Source organism: Coturnix japonica, chromosome 18, assembly GCF_001577835.2.
Source record: "Coturnix japonica isolate 7356 chromosome 18, Coturnix japonica 2.1, whole genome shotgun sequence".
NCBI classification, from domain to species: Eukaryota; Metazoa; Chordata; class Aves; order Galliformes; family Phasianidae; genus Coturnix; species Coturnix japonica.
Window position 1 is genome coordinate 2,953,082 of NC_029533.1, and position 20,122 is coordinate 2,973,203.

Genomic DNA, 20,122 nt, shown 5'->3' on the forward strand with positions numbered 1-20,122 from the left:
TTTCCCCAATCACTTGTGTAGGCACTCCAGAACAAATCAAGACTCCAAAGAGCCTGAAAATCAAAAAGCAGTGAAACTATTTGATCTCCAACAAGCAGATTGCTTTTGGAAAATACTCCTCAAGAAGCATTTCTCAGCCGTTCCTTTAAGATCATGCCAAGTTTTCAAAGCGTGGGATGCTTTAAGGGGCAGCAAGAAAGCGCAGAAGGGTAAGATCCAGTAAGAATAACAGTCGTGACTTAAGGAGTCAGACAGTCACACAAGTGGAAATCTGTCCAGAAATAAAAAGAACACGCTAAGCAAAAATCTGTGTCAGAACATTTGTTAACTACTGCCGCTGTTCTGATAAAGACTACAGTACAGAAAATGAAGTGTAAAACACCCAAACATGAAGCACAGGATTATTTTCTCCAAATGAAAACCTATGCCAGTGATCTGTAGTGAATGAAAAGGAACCAACACTTAATGGTGCACATCCACAGAAGGGAGAAGTGTGAAACTGTTTGGAGAAATCAGGCCCAGGGATGTCTATTATTCACTGAATGTAAAGGGAGCCTACGTGTAGACACAGACACACGTACAGAGTTAAGCAAAAACAAACCCCCTCCCAACAACATCCAATAAAGCAATGAAAAACACAGGCCAAGACTGGCAGAGCAGAAGCACAAACCAGGCTCCCATGAATAAGCACTTAACTCAGGAGATAGTTTCCTGGCATTCAGCAATGCAACAGCCCAGCACTGTCATACAGGAAAGCTCTGGCCTGCCTTGCACCGATTTTTCTCCCAGGCAATTCCTCCTCATATGGGTGCTCCCTGTTAGGAGTTGCTGCTATCTGCAGTTCAGCTATTAATCCAATGGAAAATGACCCTAGCCCAGATGAGCACATTTTCTGATGTTTCAGTAAATTCAAGTCAGCTCATGGTTTAATTTTTCTTCAAAGGTAAAGAAGTCTGTCACAACAGCTTCATTTTAAAGCTGTACTGCACTTACTTCATAAACCTACAACATTTTACTATGAAACTGTTCCAACGATGCTCTTTGAGAAGTTCCAACTTCAACTATCTCATACCAAAAAATAAACCTCCAGAAGCCACTAGTCATAAAGGGAAGTACAGAACTCCGTTAGCAAGCAAGAGTGCACGCTCCATGCTTTTCAGCAGAACTGAAGACACGTTTCCTTGGGACCTTTTAGCTTCATCAACAATGTCAGTATTTGGACTGCAGACACTGTTAATGGTACAGACTATTTCACCTAAGCATTTCTCATAGGATTATTTCTACTGCTACAAAAACATACATGACCTAGAAACTACAGTAGGAACACAAGTTGCTGGAGTAATAATAATTACATGCAATCTTTCAGTACAAGAAATAATGGTTTCTATGTTCCCATAAATACTGCTTTCAAGGTTTCAGTCACAACTGAATAAACACATTGCTCTTCATTTCTGTAATAATTTTCATTACAAAACCATGGAGCACTGAACAGAAATTAACATGATCACATCAGACCCAGTGTTCTCTGCAGCCCTATGGTACAGCAAAGTTTAGGGATAGTACCACTCACACTAGAACTGTCTACATAAGGAAACCTACAGCACTGGCATGGAACAGCCAGGGGAGGCAGGGAAGGGAGAGAATGATGGTGTTTGCACTGCAGACATGGAGCAAGCAATTTCAAAATGCATGGAATCAATTGGAAAAGGAGAGGCACAGCTCCTGATAGTAATAAGCGCTAGAAAAAGAGCACTGAAATTTCATCATCTCCTCTGTCTCCGCCCACAAGCATTGTATCATTCTTCAAAAACAGATTAAACAGATTTGTGACTTGGCCAAGTCATTTTGGCAACCGTGCAGCAGAGCTGGGAACAGAACATGTTTTTCCCCAGCATCCCATCTTTGTTGAAACCACTGGATCATCCCTTCATTTTAATTCTTCCTTTTCTTACAACTACCTTAAGAGGAAGAATCAGGTGACAAGCTCACAACTTTAAAACAGGGATTATTTACCTAAATAAGTCTGAGCTACTGCAGTTGGAGTTTGTTGCACATAATACCCGATTAAGGAATAAAAAAGGAAGTAGCTGTGAAGACAACATGGCAAAGATCAACTTATGCACACAGCAAGTTACACACACATACCATGACCTCTGAAACACAGCTAAGGATGGTTTTACTTTCACTAGCCCTGTAGGATTACACTGCAAGAATCTGACAATGAAGCTACACATTCTAAATAAAATTTAGAGTTAAAAGTCTTCAGTTTCTTCAGTACATAAGTTATACAAGATTTCATTCCTTCAGGATTTATCCTAAGACTTTTTTCCCCATTATCAGGGGAGAAAGGACTCTGCATTTCTGCTGTCCTTCCCATAAGGTTTAGTAGTAACCAAGATTTCCTCGCTTGTGATCATGAATAGTTGTGATGCTACGAACATTGTGATTGATTTGTGTTTGCGCTTGAGCCAGTGCAGAAGATCCTGCAGCATCCCAGCAATGCACAGCTGGAGATGCTGAGAAAAAACTCAACACAAAGCTTAAAAAGAGACCAGCAGAAACCAGTAATGAAATACCTGTCTGAGGTTATTTCTGCACTGAAGGGCAAAATGAGGGCTGTCAGTCATACCAACACTTTGGAAACTACCAACAACAGTACAAACACAATTGCACTGCTCTTCCTGTCCGCAGTGAGCACCATTTTGTTTCTTTTTGCTTCTTCTCCAGTACCTGATGCCACCTGTGAGCAGATCTTTCACCATGAATTGTTACTAACCAGGGAGGCTGCAGTCCCCAGAATCTCACAAAACTGCACTGCAAGGATGCAAAGCTTTTACATGTATATTTAAGTTGTGTTTACTGTTTCTCACCAACACTGCCCAGGCTGCAGCTCAGGTCAGCACTCACTCACATGGCTTGCACCAGGCCCTGCAGCACAAAGCTGATGCTACTGAAGTAGATTGTGAATCTGAGCTTTCATCAAAAAATGGCTTTAAATATCAGATCAGGACCTAAAGTAAAATGACAAGTGATGAGGGGGAAAAGATTTCCATTTAACAAATATTAAACATTATGGTAAATAATTTACACAAAGAACAGGTGTTGAAGCTAAATAATTACTACAGACCAAGTCCCAATAGCATAAGGATACTTTATCTCTCAACTTGAAGCCGACAGTAATCAGACTGATATCGGTGTCTTAGATGGCACTAGCACAAAAGACACCAAGGATCACATCCTGAAACAACTGACACAAACCAAGGGTGATGGCCTGGATGTCCATAGCAGCAAGTTTTGGAAATAAAGAACCAACAGCAATTGCAGGAAAGAAAAAAGAAACAAAAAAAAGCTCCATGCTTAATGCTGACAGGATAAAAAGAAACAAAAAACTCCCAAGAATAAACAGCTTAGAACACAACCTAAACAGTTCACAGGACACACCGAGGAGGGGCATGTGCTGGTCATATGTTCAGTGTATGTTATTGGCACCACTATCGGCATGTTCCATGTGGTAACAGCTTAAATATTTACATTTGAAATGTGCTGCCTTCAGGGACGACATGATCTGGGCAGCCCTGATGAAACACACACCACCTAAAATGAATACATGCTAATTTTGGCTTGCAAGCTACCTTCCATATTTCAAACAATGCTTTGCTTGGCACTAACTTGTTCAAAGAGCTTATATTGAATGTAACTAACGGTAGTGCGAAGCAACTTTAAAAGCAGCAGACTGAGTTTATGCAACATTATATTAAATGGCTATTGTAGTGCCTGTGACTTTTAGATACAACTTCCTGCTCAGATCCCCGTACAGATCACATGCACACGCCTTTGAACTTCAGAACAGCACCATCCTTGGATGTTGTGTGTGATTTCTCTATGTATTCACTGCCTCAAACGTAGCAGTTGGTAACACGATGCAATCCATTGCCCAGATGACATTTATATGCAATGCTGTAGTTTCGAGACCCTGCAACAGAGAGAGTGGGGGAAAAAAAAAAAGCACGAAAAAAAACCAGAACACAAAAAGCAGGAGTAAAAAGAATTCTGTCACAGTTGAAACACACAACTTCAAATAACCGCTTCCTGCAACAGTCAGCCTTGGCTCCCTGCTCCGCAATCATTTCCATTTCTGTGAGAGTTGTAACAATAAAGGTGTTCCTGGTGCTGACACGGAGCTATTTTAAGAAGGGATCACCACCTCACTACTGTATGCTAATTTCTGACTGGATCAACCCTTTCTGCATTCAAACCAGTAGCTACGATTAGATCTATTTACTTCCTTTTACATACCCATCCTGTAGTACTTGAACTTTAAGTCCCCTAGAGCTATTTCTCTTTCCTTTGTATTTTTGTATTAAATCATTACCTGCACAAGTCAAATCCTGTCTCAATTTAGAACACCTTTAAGAGGGTTATTCTAATGACTTAGAGATGGTGTGAACCACCACAACTACCTACAGACCTCTCCTACTTAAAGCCTCCTTCACTCAGCAAAGAAACTCAGCAGCCCAACCTCTCACTCCCTCTGTATCAAACACGGACAGTAGGTTCCCAGACAACCATTTATTTACCAAATGCATAAGGCAGTCAAATATATTCTCCTCTCTAAAAACCCTTGGGAAATACTTGAACAAGCGGCTACTACAAAGACAAAACAGTCCTAAGCTGGGCAAAAATGCATTAGTGTAACACATCCACAGCAGCGTTTTCTTCATCAGAGCACAGAGCTGAAATGCAATGTCACTGCAACGCACACCCAGCCCCTGCAGCTTACCCAGATCAACCTGAAAGTAATTAAAACTAAACTACTCAGACCTTCATGGTAAGAAATTTAAGTGCAAGAAAATCACCTTCCTCTATTAATATCAAATGTTTTTTCAAAAGGAAACAGACACACTGAGAACAGTTCAGCTTGGAGATAAAGCAGACAAACTGGTAGAGCCGTGTCAATGCAAGGGATCTGGAATTAGAGCAGCTACATTGACAATCACCAAATGTGATTGTCTTGCCTTATTAAGTTGTCATCCTACACCAAAAGATCCTCTGGCAATGCCTTGCTACATTGCCATCTCCCATGTTTATTACTGTAAATGGAGTTTTCTTCTTAGTTTCAGAAACTAGAGAAGCATCATTCTTAAAACAAACAAATGAGATACCTTAGAAACTCAGCCTCTTTTCCCTTTCCCCTATCCCATTCTTTCTCCAACCAGTCAAAATCACCCTGCCTTATCACTGTGGCTGTTTTGTACTCCACATAACCGCGTTTTAAACTTTTTCATATGAAGCTGAATTGCTTTTTATGGCCTACCTCTCAGCTAACACAAACACGCATACAACTAAAACTTCCTTCAGCTACTAAGCCAAGAGAACTTCAGATCACTAAACATAAATGATCAAAACAACATTCATCTAGTCTTTCCAACCGATGGCTGAATTTCAGTCATATTCCTGTTATTCAACACGGTCTCCATGCTGTTTTGTTCTTTTTATTTAAAGATCTGTAAACACCCATGTTGGTTATAACCCTAGATAATAGCTAATAATCTCCCATAAGAATCTTGGGTACTTACTAGCCCACAGCAGACCAAACTTATTTATAGCTAAGTAGCAAGCTGGGGTTAGTGATCTCTTCCAAGCCTGACAGATTTCCAACCTCAGAATAACCACGCCATAAAACAAGCAGGGTTAGTTCACTACTGACAGAAAAGTAAACATTTGTGTACTGGGGTGTGCTTGCAGATGATTGCTCTGGCTGCCTGCACTGCAGCAGACAGTAAAAGCTATTCATAACAGGCCAAAACTCAGGGAGGAACTTTAAAATTCTGAAAAGAATTTATAATCAAGATTTAACTCACACCTTTAAACACCGAGGCAGGTGGGAGGATCTGATATCTCCCAGCTGTGAATGACTTTCCCCATTTCATCTTCAGACAAGTTCCTTTAACGTTTAATAACTGCCATTTTTTTCTCTTTGAAACAGGTACAATTAGTTACATCCTAATGCATAGCGAAGAAAAACAGACCAGGAAAAAACAACACTTAACCCAACAGAAAGAGACTGCAATCAGAAGAGCTGCTGAAATCAGTTTAGAAAAAATATCTATCGGAGTTCTGGTAAAATCTGACTTATAATGAAAAAAGTTTACTCACAAAAAGCTCAGATGTAAACAGAATTAGATTTTCAAGCCAATAAGATATGTTAGAAATGAAATACTTCCAGAAAAGCCTGTTCTGCTGTCAGCTTGCGGCCCACTGTTTCATCTCACCCCACTCCTCTGCTTCCCCACTCACTCCAATTTCCATAGTCACTGCATATTCTGTTGGTGCAGCAGCACTCCTCAGAGGCCAGCAGCCCTTCAGGAGAGAGGAAAAAAAGATGAGGGATGCAGCCAGTCAAGAACAAAGTGATGAAACAGGCAAGAAACTATTACAACTCTTTGTAGAGCTTACTGTAGGTTAGTTTGTCTTGCTAGAGCTCACAAGGCATTCAAGCACTGTTAGACAGCTCTGGAATGTGCTGATAAAACAGACTAGTTGCATTTCTCAGCTTTACGGGCAGACCAATACAAGGAAAACACTTTAAAAACAAAGGCTTGAGTTTCAATTCAAGGGGATAAACAACTGAAGTTCTACTGTGGTTTTTACCTATTGCATCTCTTTCCTGTGTTGCTAAACGTGCCAGCCATCTGAACAATTCAACTGACACACTCGCTATGGTTCCTAGTTCCAAAAACGTTTGTAGCTATTATCAATAACAAGAAAGAAACACGAATAATATTATCATCAACCTAGAACTGTGGAGCCCACCCTGAACTTGGAATTCATTGCTGCATTCATTTTTGGCACACAGGCTCATAGCGAAGGGGAACCACCTTTACCTAAGGATGTTCCCTTAAGCTCAGTGATGCAGCTCCAAACATGCTGCCAGGAAAAAGACTGTGCTCCAACTCCTGATAGTATCGCTGGAAGTTGGACTGCATGAGGATGAATTTCATCATTCTGGGAGAATCCTATTACCCAATCTAGTCATTTTAATAACGTTACTTAAGAATAGATTGCAAACTCTTCAAAGCAATGCTTTCCTATCATTTGAACAGCAGAACAGTTCACTGCCTGGCTTGCAGACCCTAACTATCACTAAGAAAGTGGATACATCTAATAAAATAGAAGGGACCTAAGCCATTAAGCTCCTAATGTCCTATAGAAGAGCATCCTCCCACCACGTGCACTAGAAAGGACCTCAGCTGGTGACCATCCCCAAAACCAGGGAGTCAACCAAGGACTGTGTAAGGCAGCTCAGGCAGAACCTACTAGAAAACTTATCTGAACCTAACTGCCACACCCAGAACATTCACACCATCTAAGGAAGTAACTTGCTTCCTTTAACGTGACTTTGCTCAATGTTATTCAATGCTTAGATCTGTGCAAGCCATAAAGAGAATTCTGAGTGACGATCATTTATGTAATTCAGTCCTGACTTTTGTCAGCACCCAAACCCAGTGAATACTGCAGAGACACGATGATTTTAAATGCGTAGAATGAGGACGCTGCCCTCTGATGTGAAATGATCCACAGCCAAGGAGCTCATGCCCTTTTTTCTCCAGTGGTTTTCTCCATGTATGCACATTTATGCAGAGAGTGAAAAAAGGCTGGAAAGCATGTATTAGCTAAAGCACTAACAACTGAGTCAGCTCAGCATCCAGTCTACTTAAAATCCACTTTTTAATTTGTCACTTAAAGCAGCTTCTCACAAGAGATTCCTTCATCTTCTCTTACACTGCTTTGGCTTTTCCTTTCCATTTTTATTTCAAAGCCGTAACAGCCCTTACAACTGCAATTCCTTACTGGATGATTCCACAAGACGCAGCGAGCTGACCGCTGCCAGAAGTCTGTGCAAGCCAACCACACAGTCCATGCCAGCTCTGCTGCTTGTCAGACCTTTCCATCAGCCACTTCAATGCACGACAAAACCACCAAAAAAGCAGGCATCAGTAGCTCATGGAATATCTGATGACTTTCAAGACCAGCACATCCTGCAGTTGGGAACACTGCAATAAGCGAGACCTTCCCTTTCCACGCTCCTTTTCAGCAAGTGAAACAGGTTCGCTCAGATGCTCATGAAAGCAGAGCCTGTCTTTCTAAGAAGTGACACCCGAGATTCTTCTGAATCACACCAGCCAACCTAAACATCAGTGCCAGAGCCCCATTTCTACAACGATAAAGACAATACTATCTCTCACAGCTCAAACCTCAGAAAACCTTCAACTCTGTCCGATCTTTTTTCAGGCCTCCCTGCAAACTCTTCCAGTTCTCCCCATGTAACAACTCCAAACCCCACGAAGATCCTGTCCATGTCTTAAAGCAGATCACACTGGCCTAATAACTACATCTTTCCCCTGCAGTATTTGTCGTCTTCTCCATTTTTATAATCCATACACAGCATGATGCTACAATTGTCCTCTCTACCACTTGTACATTATTTTTTGCCTGTCCAAATAATATTTGCTATGGTTCAGATTTGAAATCACCCTCATACAGAATTCTGTATGAGTACATTCACCCCTCTTGTCAAAACTTTCCACTTTTTCATCCCCGTCCACCCCAGTGCTGTGCTGCCCTTCCTCATCTGCCTACAAACACTGGGAAAACTTCCCGAAGAAGGAAATCCTTTTCTATAAGAGACAGCCTCCATCATTCTTTCTTTCCAGCTACTTTTGTTGTGTGCTTACCACCCTTACACTGTAATCTATGTGCCCACCTACTAAAATAAGTTAAGGAATAAAACTTATATGTATATGTCTTGTCTGCCCAAATTATATTGTGGCTAGAATACACCAAATATCCTCATAGCACAATGTAAAATATCACATTTTTCCACGTGTGGAGATTTACGTCGTATTCATTCATTTAAGTCTTTAAAGTCCTTCAATTAAAGGAACAGCACCCAATAAAGCTCTGTGCCTGATGGTAAGTTGAAGTTCAAAGCAGCACAAAGATATTATCTCTTGTGCTGCAGATGAAGATATGTATTATCCACACTTTAGAGGCTCAGAAAAGAAGGAAGTGGTTAAACAAATTACCTTTTGCCTTATTACGACATCTGTAAAAATCAGAATTGAAAAGTAACTTCTATCACCATGTTAGTTCATTCATATCAGCTCTGCACCAAAACAATACATTCACTGTGGGAGCTTTAAGTGATCTGAAATACTGAATTTAACATTAACAGGCGGTGTAAACACTTTGTCTAGCACACATTAACCTGACTTACCAACATGACATTAAGAGCCTTACACCCCATCAGCTCTAAGACTTTAGGAAGAAAACTCTTCAGAGAATCACTGGGTATTAAACTACCTTTCAAACTTAGTTATAGTTCAACACAAAGACTCAGATGATAATAAACAAAAGCATAAAAATCATTTGCATGCAAGAATTCTGCCAGCAAGTATAAACAAACACCCAGCTAGACATCAGATGCTTTAGAAGGCAGTTTGATTTAAATAAATAAACCAAGCATGGACTTCATGCTAAAACAATTTAGAAAAGTAGAGAAGATTGTTAGAAAAGGAAAGGATTTGCAGATGTAGTGACTGAACTGCTGTGAAGATTCACTTGTACCTCCCATAGCCCCAAGCCACCAAATTGCATGCAGCCATACCTCCACTGCACCCAAGATCCAAGTCTGGCTACAACAAGGTCATTTTTGGTTCTGGGTTTTTTTGTTTTCGTGTTTACTTTGTCTAAAGCAGCCTTTCCAAAAAGGTTCTCATCAGTGGAGAAAGGTAAAACAGAGATGCAAGTGTTCTCTAAGCTGCCTTCCAACACTGCTAAAAATACGCACCGAGTTCAAACCTTGACACTTTAGTTTATGGCCTCCGGGGTTTCATCCTGTGCTTGATCCGTTAGCAAACCTTTCAGTCTAATTCCTCCCCATAAAAGCGTACACACTGCACCATCTTGCGCTCCTTCTGGATAAGAAAAACATACTGATCTCCTTACACTCCTCAGCGTTTAGTGTTTCCCTCATCCTTCAGTTCCTTTCAGAGGTCAGCTCCCTGAACCGTTGCTGTTTCAAGATTCCTTAATATAAATTTTGATTCTGGAACCATACAAAGTTCCAGCATCAATCAGTGCTCTCCAGCAACATTCCTCTATTTCTACAGAGTCATCACATCACATCACTCTGCTTTGACAAATCATACCTCATGTTACATATCGAACAATTTGCCTCAAGTCACCACTTCCAAAGCAGCCCGCCAATACTTCTCACATCCCACCCTGAAGATTTGACCTGCAGACCCCCTGAAATGTGCTTTTTCTTTTCTGAATGGATTGACCAAGTCCTTTTTTTTTTGTCCTCATTGTGATTTATGACCATCGGTCCCATTTGTAAATGTTCATCTGCTGTTGATTTTTCCTCAGAACTCCAAAGAAAGTATGAAGTAGAAACATCAAATAGTAATCGGGTAGTTTCTTCATGAGTTAGTGGTAAGGGGCACATGATGCTTTACCAACCTGTGAACTCCCACAAGTCTGCTTCTGAAAACTCATTAGTGAGGCAGCTGTTACACAACACATTCCATAGTTAGTGCTTCCCCATCCCTGGAGATAGTCACAGCTGAAATGGACAAGGTGTGCTCAGCAATCTTATTTGATACTGAAGCCATCCCCGCTTCTGGCAGGGGTTTTGCTGCAAGTCCCTTTCATAATTCTTAATGTAAAACCCTAAATTAACACTGAATTAAAATTAATTCCAGTCGACTTGATACTGATTTTGTAATGCTTCACAAAGCTTCGTTAATGACCACTGTTTGTTTTCCTCTTTCCTCTTTTACTAAAGTTACAACTCTGCTTCTACCAATGCTGAATTACACACACACCCTCACCCACCCGCTGGAGCTGCCCTGCTGAAGCCAACAGCAGCTCTTACAGTGCAGCATGGACACAACTGCCTGCCATCCCGCTCACCTCTTTCATTTTGTTTGCTACACGTGCACAAACAAGAAGTGGATGTGCTTGTAAACATATGAGGGTAGTCTGACAATCTGAATGTTGAAAATCTTACTTTCACAAATACTCAAATCTACAGGATACATGAAAATGCTTCTTTGTATAAGTGAATGATAAGCTGAGAACACCAGGGGAGCACAATCAATAGCTGCAGCACAACCACACAAATGCAAAGAAATGCATACTGTCGTTGCTCATGGATGTTCTTCACTCCCATAAAACATCACGTATTGCCCCATCCCTGCAGGCATTCAAGGCCAGACTGGATGTAGCTCAGGGCAGCCTGCTCTGGTGGCTGGCAACCCTGCACATAACATGGGCGTTGGAACTGGATGGGCATTGTGGTCCTTTTCAACCCATGCCGTTCTATGATTCTACAATACTGCAACTCCAGCACTCCTCAGTGATACAACAACATCAATGAAATCTCCAGCTGAAGAATGTAATTTTTGTTTTCTAGCCTTCCAACACAGAATAGCTGTACGATAAATACAGTTCCTCCCCTCCAACTGCTTTATCTAGGTCAAAAAATTCCTTAAAGGCAGGAAGTCGCAGAAAACAAATGTCACTACACATCAACTTTTTATCATGGAAACAAGCAAGACAGAAGATATAACCACCACCTTCCTAATATTTCAGTCTGAACTCCCACAGAACACTGTTTATTACTAAAATCAAGTACATTGTGGAAACACATTACACTCTGCCATGGATGGTTTAACACTACTACGAGACAAATATGCAACTTCCTTTGACAGTACATTTGATTTTTGTCCAGTAATTCTACACAGAGTAATGGGCCTTGAGGTCTTAAGGGCACTGCTGGACTTACTGAAAATACAGAAGACCAGATGCACCATCGCCTCACATTCAATAGTTTAAGCTTGACCATGAAAATAAATTACTTGCTCTGTGCATGAGAATCATATGCTTAAAAAAAAAATAAATAAGCAGCAGCAGCAGCAGAATTCCTTCCCAGCAGAATCATTCTCTAAAACACATGTATGTTCATGAAGGACGAATATTTATACGACAATGTCATTTCCTCATTATAAGCAAATTAATCATACGCACTCATTTTGAAAAGCGAAGGTGAAACATTAACTTGCTTTCCCTCTATCCACCTGATACAAAAGCTGCCTCTCCTTACTCAAAACTTGTGCATTTCTCAACTTAAGATCAGGATTGTATTTGTATCTAATTAGTACAGAGGAAAGAATGATTTCATTTATGTATATCTTGCCTTACTAATATAACTGAAGGTAAGGAAATAAAAACTTGCATCCAACAACAGATTCATGAAACAAACAGTTTAAATACTTCATCTGCACCTTAACATCAAAACAACATTCACTAACCGTGCTTCTGTTACAGAACTGCAACAGAACAACAGAGAAGCCACCAATTTCTAAGACCATTTCCTGGTTTCTACTATTTCATATAACCACACAGACAACATACTTGTACCTCTATAGATGACTCCAAGCATACGAATACAAACAAGATGAATAAAGCTGTAAAAGATGTCCTTACTCACTCCCATACATCAGTCAAACCAACAGAAAAAGCAAAGCAATCACCAATTCATCCAAATCTAAAACCGAGCTTTCCTCCAGCTCCCTGATTGGCATCTGACAATTTGTACTATTGTTTCAGGAGCAAAAAACCATTTTGCTCATCCAGTACGGCCAGTTCAGATGGGAATGTGGAAAAAAAGAGATAGAAACAACTGTTACACAAATAATGACTACAGAAATTTCACCTTTTCTCATTTGAAGTAGCACACACTCCACCTTCTTCCTTTTATGCTGCTTTTCAATCAGGCTACAGGGAGAACTCTATCGCTCCTGAGCATGAAATCTGAGAATCTGGCTTTAAAGTACCCACAAAACACCCAGGAATACGTTCAGTTCCTGTTATGATCCGTTATGCTGTGGGTCACAGTGTCTGCTATGTAAAGCAAATAACAGTTTCTGGAGTCTGATTCGTAAGTCGCAGCCAAGTTCAATACTTCTTAATTCTTTGCTTTGAGATAACTTGTAAGTAATTCATAGTTTAACACCAGTAAGGAACTCTATCGTATTCCTCTAAACACAAATCAATCATAATGTCTCCATGTGGCCAGCTGCCTTCCTTACAAGCAACTGTATGTATCAGAAGTGTTATCAAAGAAGTCAAAAAGCAGGTACCAATCCAGCCTGGGGTAATTAAGCTATTGTTGGAACTCTGCTGCTTGTGAAAAGAAAAAATACATGTGCTTTGTTTGATTTCCTAAGCATCTAATGCTTATAAACATAAAGCAAATCTTTATAATGCAAGTCAGGCTCAAAAGCAAAAAAAAAAAAACAAAAAAAAAAACCCAAAAAAACAGCAAGCGAAGCAAAGAACATTCCTCCCACATCAGCTGCTAACGCTGCTTAAGATGTTACAATCCATTCCTCAACTATTAATCCAAACCTGAGCTGTTTCCAGAGTGAAACATTCACCGAGCACGCATGCGACCACACTGCGTACAGCAAAGACAGCTCTGCATGGAATTTAAGCAACTAAAAAAGAAGTGTACTCAGCTATTTAGAGATTCTTCACAATCTGTTGCAGTATTTCCTGCCTGAGTAATGTTGAACGCAATACATTTTCCCGAAGAGTTTACTTAGTGAATATACTTGATCTTTACTCACAAGCTACTGGCTTCCACCAGTTGGAAACCTACTTCTTATTAGTCAACAGATGATAAGCTGAAGTGAGACACTCTTTACATGGTTTACTCTAAAAGCTCCTATATTTAGCAAACACAAAGAACTCTATAAAATGAATGATTGGAACAATTTTTTACTGCCTCTTATTATAAAGGAACTAAACCATGTTGTATCAAATGAAATTACCAGGTGTAAAGTTCAAAAAGCTCAGGAAAGAAGGTACTTTCCCCCCCCATCACTGACACCAAGGTGAGGGATGATGTGGACACAAGTTTACAGAGATGCAAAAAACCATTACCATCAATTCACCTGAAAAACAATGCAAAGATTATGTGGTTTTGAACCTAAAATAAATCAAACGCGACTGGGATCCAGAAGAATAAGCAGAGGACACACAGCCACGTGCCTCTGCCCCTCTCTGCATTGCTCCCCAGGCACTGGCTCCTGACTGCTCTTAGGGCACTAACAGGCCAGATGCATCTTTGCTCCAATTTAGACACACTGCTCTGGCATAAGTGGTACCTTGGTTACGTTTCCCAAATCTGCTTCCACAAAATCAAAGCCAAAAGTAATCATTAATATACAAATTATGTGGGTGTTTTTTGGTTGTTTTTTTTTTTCCAAATGAACAAACTGTCTCTTGGAAGACACGAGCTCACTATGTCAGGGCCTTTCTAGTTTCTAATGCCAACATACAACATACACACAAACTACTGACTGCAACACGAAGGGGGGAAAAAACAGGAAGGGGGTGAGTGGCACCCAGACAACCAACCTTTTTCATAGCGAAGCTGTACTCAAAAGTCTGTCTGTTTTTCTCCAGCTGTGCTGTTCTATCTGCCTGGAGCCCTGCCTCTCCAAAAGCTGTATACAAGAGCGCCGTCACCAACAGCTGCTGTGCCCAGCATAGAAGGTATTTTTCAAACCTATTACCTCAAAAGTCAAGTATTGATGTTATCATTTACCGAGCAATGCCCCTAACGAAGTCAGGGGAAATGTGAAAAGAATCAAGTGAAACCAATTAAAAACGTGGAGTTTATAAACTGCAGCAGTGATAATCCATGGACCTTGAAGGTAGCTGTAAAAAGACCAGCTGACCTGCTTGGCTTTGTGTGCATTTAAGATGAGGTTATAGAAGTTGTTCTATCCCATGCCATGGTGCACTGTGACCTTGACCACAGAGCTACTTCATGGACACGAACAAAAAAAAATTGCTATTCTTTTTTTTTCCCCCTAGCTTCCATTTTCTTCCTCAAACGAGATTCCAGCTGGTTTGTATCCACACAAGGATGTGTGTCAGTCTGTCAAGAATTAGAAAAACAAAAGCACGCTTCCCACTGCTGCTACCTCCTGCGTGGCAACTGAAACACTTGCACTGACAGCGATGTTTGCAGGGAAGCATCACAAATAGCAACCAAAATAGCCATCCTAATGTACAGCAACTCTGTTTTATGGGATTCATATTTTTAGAAAGAAAAATGTCTTATTATAATATATATAAGTAGACTCTGATAACTTAATTCCCCCAGAACTTTACAATGTGTGGTTTGCAGGAGACCACAAAGCTGTATTTCTGTTTTTCCTTTCCAAAATCAGGAAGTTCAATAATGCCATTACATGAAATCAAGTTTAAACCCTGGCTGAAACCAAAGGCGGCCAAGGAAACACAAACGATATGCAATTATTAGGGGCAGTTAAAAATAAGGTACCTCAAGTCTGAAACACTATTTTGCCTATTTATTAGTGACAGAAGAAGGCTCTTCATTCTTAGTCTCCACGATCACTTGCAAACAAATACAAAGAACAGGCCACACAGGCTTTTTTTTTAACCTCACTTGCCATTAGAAGAAATAAAAATCAACTGATCATGTAGTCATAAGCACAGCACACTACTGGCAGCACAGCAGAAATAAACAACAACCAAAATAGATGCGGTGATTACTTGAGCTGAGGATAGCAATCATCAATCTTCAACTCGCACTCAAACTGCTTTCTTTCCAGCCACCTTCAGTTGTTTGTTAATGTTTACGTTACAGCGTAACTAAGTTTAAGTCTTAAAATCCAGGAGATCATCTTCAGTTTGAACACTTGAATCTACAATGAAAATCAAGAACAGAGCTACACACGATATTAGTCATCCATAGTTCACAGTAATGATTTGCTATAAACAGATAATGTCTGTTTTGAATTTGCCTGTAGTCTCCTATGCTAAAAAACTGCCACTTTGAAAATAAGAATCTACAATTTCTCTCTGTCACCTGCTAAACTCTGTCACAGCACGTTATATTTTTGACAAAGCAGTAAGTGAGCATTCCATCTCACTCCCCGATTTAACCCCATGACCCCACTGATTCCGCCTGCCCTCCAAGATAAAATTCGTCCCTAAGCCTGTTGACCAAAGAAATCCTCCTTCATTCAGCACACACTGCTCCATTGTTCCAGCCAGCACTGAAGGTATTGCCACCTATTATTTACAGGAAGATCACACCTACTTTTTGTAACCAGGAGATAACCACATTAAACAGCTTATAGATCTCAACATGGAAAGCTACAAGGTGCAGTCTAAGAAATGCTGTAAGCACTGAGCACAGTATGTTTCAAGCAGATGCAGCTCCTTGAAGCACCATCTATGGATATTCATGACAGATAAGAAATTAACTGCACAAAAGTTTTCATCATGTTCATTTTCTCCGTATAAAGTGACAACGTTGAAAGAAAAAAAGATAATATTACAAGTGAGTGATTGCATGGACAACATGGAGCAGCCATACTCTTTCCTTAGGGAATTAAGCATTTCATAGTGTGCTCCTGACTACATTCCTCAAACCAGTTTCAAACTGTCTGCAATGAACATACATAACTCACAAGGTCGTGCTTGCAATTAGTGTATTAAATACCAAACCTCTTATAAAAAAGAAAACAAAACAGTATTTAAATTGCATCTCATAAATGTGTTAGATCAAAATATCAATTAACCACATGGCAAATGACTATTAACATTAAAAAGCAGAAAGCAAGAATAGAAGTTACAGTTAAAGGTCAAACAAGTCATCCAAGTGTGTTGGTGATTATACAACTCCACACACACTGGCACTGCTAACGCCTTGCAGAAGCATTTCCTAGAAAGCAAAAAGGTAAGAATTTGGTTTTTTACAGAGAAACAAGTTGTGGAAACAAATGCTAAGACATCAAAGTGGAAAATACACACCATCAAAGTCCTCCGAGAAGTTTAAAAACTTGCAAGGCGTGGTAAGAGCCTGTCACTGACAGCAGGCATCTGTCAAGGAGCACACTTGGAACCTGGAGGGGATCTCAGCCCAGCTACCTAACACTGCTCCAACCAAAACACTTTCACTTGTCCCATGTGTGACTCCTCAAAACAAGGATTACTTATTTACAGCCCCATAAACTCCCAAGCGCAGTAAGTAGGCCTCACGTAGTGCTCTAGGAAAATATTCTGTATAGACAGTTAATATTTGCTAATGCTATAGGAATGTATTACTACTTAAAACCTCCTGATGCATTTATTGACACGTACGGGAACATGAAGCACCAGGCCAGTGAAAGCATCTCATGTGGAAGATCCAGTTTAGTCATTAAAAAAAATAAAAAAATCAATGTAACAATCAGGCAAAGAGAAACTGCAACAAAAATCAGAAGGCGATCCCACACACAGAACAAGCCCTCAACGTTCTGTAAAAGCACGATGGTGTCACAAGATCTACTCGGAACCGGTCTCACATTCAAAAATCCCAGATATGTGGACGACCACTTGACTGGTTTCCTTTGAAGCACGTAAACAATACTCAAGGGTGTATCCAATTCTGTTTGCTAATTACAATACCTCCGAGCACCGCCGCAGCCCTGTTTGCTCCCGATCTGCCAACAGACGCTGCTGTGTGCGAGACACAGCACGGCAGGTCCCCGCCGGCCCGGGGGGGGGGGTTTGCGCGGCCGCAGCGCCGGGGGCACGGAACGGGCGGTGGGAGCGCGGGATCCGGGCCCCATGGGAAGGGCACGTCCGATCCCGAGGACGGGCGGTACGGGGCGGATGGGGAGGAGGCGGCGGACACGGAGGCCTAGGGCACGGCTCCGCGCCTGTCACACGGACCGCGTGCCGGCCGGCACGGACAATCGGCGCGGCCGAGCGGCGGCACCAGCCCCGCGGAGCCCGGCGAGGAGCGGGCGGGTGGGCCCGGCGGGCCCCGGGGCGACGGGGAAGGAGGGCGGGCCCGGCCGCCGCCGTACTCACACTCGGGGCAGCTGCAGCGGCGGCGCCCCCCGCCTCTGGAACACGCCGTCCACGAAGACGCCGTTCTTGCCGAGGCAGCGCAGGTAGAAATCTCCCCCGCCGCCGCCGGCAGCCGCGGGGTCCCCCTGAGCGGGAGGCGGCGGCCCGTCCGCTCCGGCCGGTGGCGGCGGCGGGGGCGCGGCGGTGAAGATCTCCAGGTGGCGCCGGGAGATGAAGCTGGAGTGGCCCATGCTCACGTCCACCGAGCCCTGCGACGAGTTGCGGCCGATGGTCACCGAGCGCTTCTTCATGAGGTACTCGAACTCCCGGCCCTCCAGCCGCGCCACGGCCGCCGCCGCCGCCGCCGCCGCCATCTTAGCGAGCGAGGGAGCGGGGCCGCCCTCCGCTGCGCCCCTCCGCCCGCACCGGCCCCGCAGCCGCAGCCGCCGCCAGACACAGGCAGGGCAGGGGCCGCCGCTCAACCCAACGTGACGCAGTCCGCCGCTCAATGACGGACGGCGGCGCCGGGCCAATGCGCGGCCCGCACGCCCATGGGGCTACGGCGGAGCGGCCAATGGCGAGAGGCGCCGCGGCCGGCGCCGCGCAGCACGTTCGAGTGTCGGGCGCGGAGAGCGCGGGGAAAGGCCCGGAAAACGCGGAGCAGATCCGGAGCGACGGGAGCGGAGCGAACCTCGTCCGCCGCAGCGGGGGTAGCAGCGCCGGGGGAACGCGGCCCCGGGCCGGGAGCGGAGCGGAGCGCGCTGTGTCAGCGCGGCGTGCTGAGAGTCACTGCCAGCTTAACGCGCAGCCCCTGCACGCACCAGGCCCGGGCCGCACGCTGAGCCCCCTGCGGCTCCGGCACCTGCGCTGGGCCGGGATGCCGCCAACCCGCTGTCATGGGCCGCTCCGCGGGGGGCAGCGCCCGCATCGAGCCCCGCAGCAGCAGCTGCCCCGCCCGCAGCGCCGCGTGTTTCCATGCGGCTGTTGGGGCACATGGCTCCGTTAGCGTCACTGTGAGAAACGGCAGCGAGCACGGGTAGTAATAACAGTAAATAATGCAAGAACCCAAACAGTGCTGCAGAGCTTGGAAAGCCGTGATCGGGGCTAAATTTGAAGAATACAACCAAAAGGTGTGTGTGTGTGGAGGGAAGGTTTGATGAACCAAACATATTTGAAAGCCTTGTAGATATTAGTTTAAAAGAAAGGTAACGCCCCATCTTGACCAGTTTATAACATCCACACAATCCAGAGTCACAGGTAAGTTGGTGTATTGGGGAGCGGAGCTGCCCCAGTCCTCGTTTCTCCTAAAGTAGGGCACCAAAAAGTGATGTGACACGACAGTGTGAGATCCCTCCTGAGGGTCCTGTAATGCATGCAGGAAATGACACAGAGATATAGGAGAACCCCTGTTAGGCTTCAATCCGCACTCATTATAAGCAGCCGCAATACAGTAACACGTTGGTTAAGTCCCTTTATCTGACTGCACTGAGCCATCAGTCACGGTAAAATATAGCGACGCTGGGAGATTTGGTTTCTTTTATGGAAAAACTTCATTTAAATGTTGCCCACACTTTGTTATTTAGAATCAGACTCTTCTATACCAGCATATGTTTGGCACGGAAAATGTGCAGCATCACAGAGCCGGTTATGGCTCCCAGATTCTCAACTTTTAATCAATTGGCTCCATGTAACTATAGCGATGTTGTGCCTGCTCTAACAGCTGCTCAGGGGCTATTCCTGCTAACAGCACTGACCACACACCCCCACAACAGTCCTTATAGGTCACTCCAACCTGCCCACTTGTAGTTTTGTGCTGTACAAAGCAGGAAGCAGAGCAGTAGAACCATTCACACTACACCATGAATAACATCTGAATTACCAAACTTGCTTTAAATGACTTCTTTTTGCATGTGATGCTTTTTCTTGAAGCCCACGTTGTACCAACACAGAGGTGGCCATGTACAGCCTGTGCCTGTGGCCACTAAAGTGTCCCATAACTGAAGGCTTTACTTTGTATTACACGTATGTTCTGCTCTGCAAAGCGCTGAGGCAGCCTTCAAGGCACACATTTACACTGATCCAAACACACGAAATACCACTAGAGCGGCTTGATGAATAATCAAGTAGATTAAATGACCTTAATTGCTTGCTTTGACACAACCAGCATTAAAACAGC

The 20,122-nt window shown here is 43.1% G+C and overlaps 1 protein-coding gene across 2 annotated transcripts in view; it reads right to left on the reverse strand.

Annotated features, from left to right (window-relative positions):
* The window catches only part of FOXK2 (forkhead box K2), a 39,897-nt gene extending 21,501 nt beyond the window's left edge, over nt 1–18,396 (reverse strand). Inside the window, exon 1 of one of the 2 annotated variants that reach the window (XM_015879854.2) lies at nt 17,968–18,396. In XM_015879854.2, the coding sequence (XP_015735340.1) occupies nt 17,968–18,320 (353 nt within the window). In that variant the 5' untranslated portion in view covers nt 18,321–18,396. Of the gene's footprint in view, nt 1–17,559; nt 17,739–17,967 lie in introns of those variants that run through there. The other variant, XM_032448342.1, reaches the window with a different exon arrangement.
* Between the last annotated feature and the right edge of the window lie 1,726 nt (nt 18,397–20,122).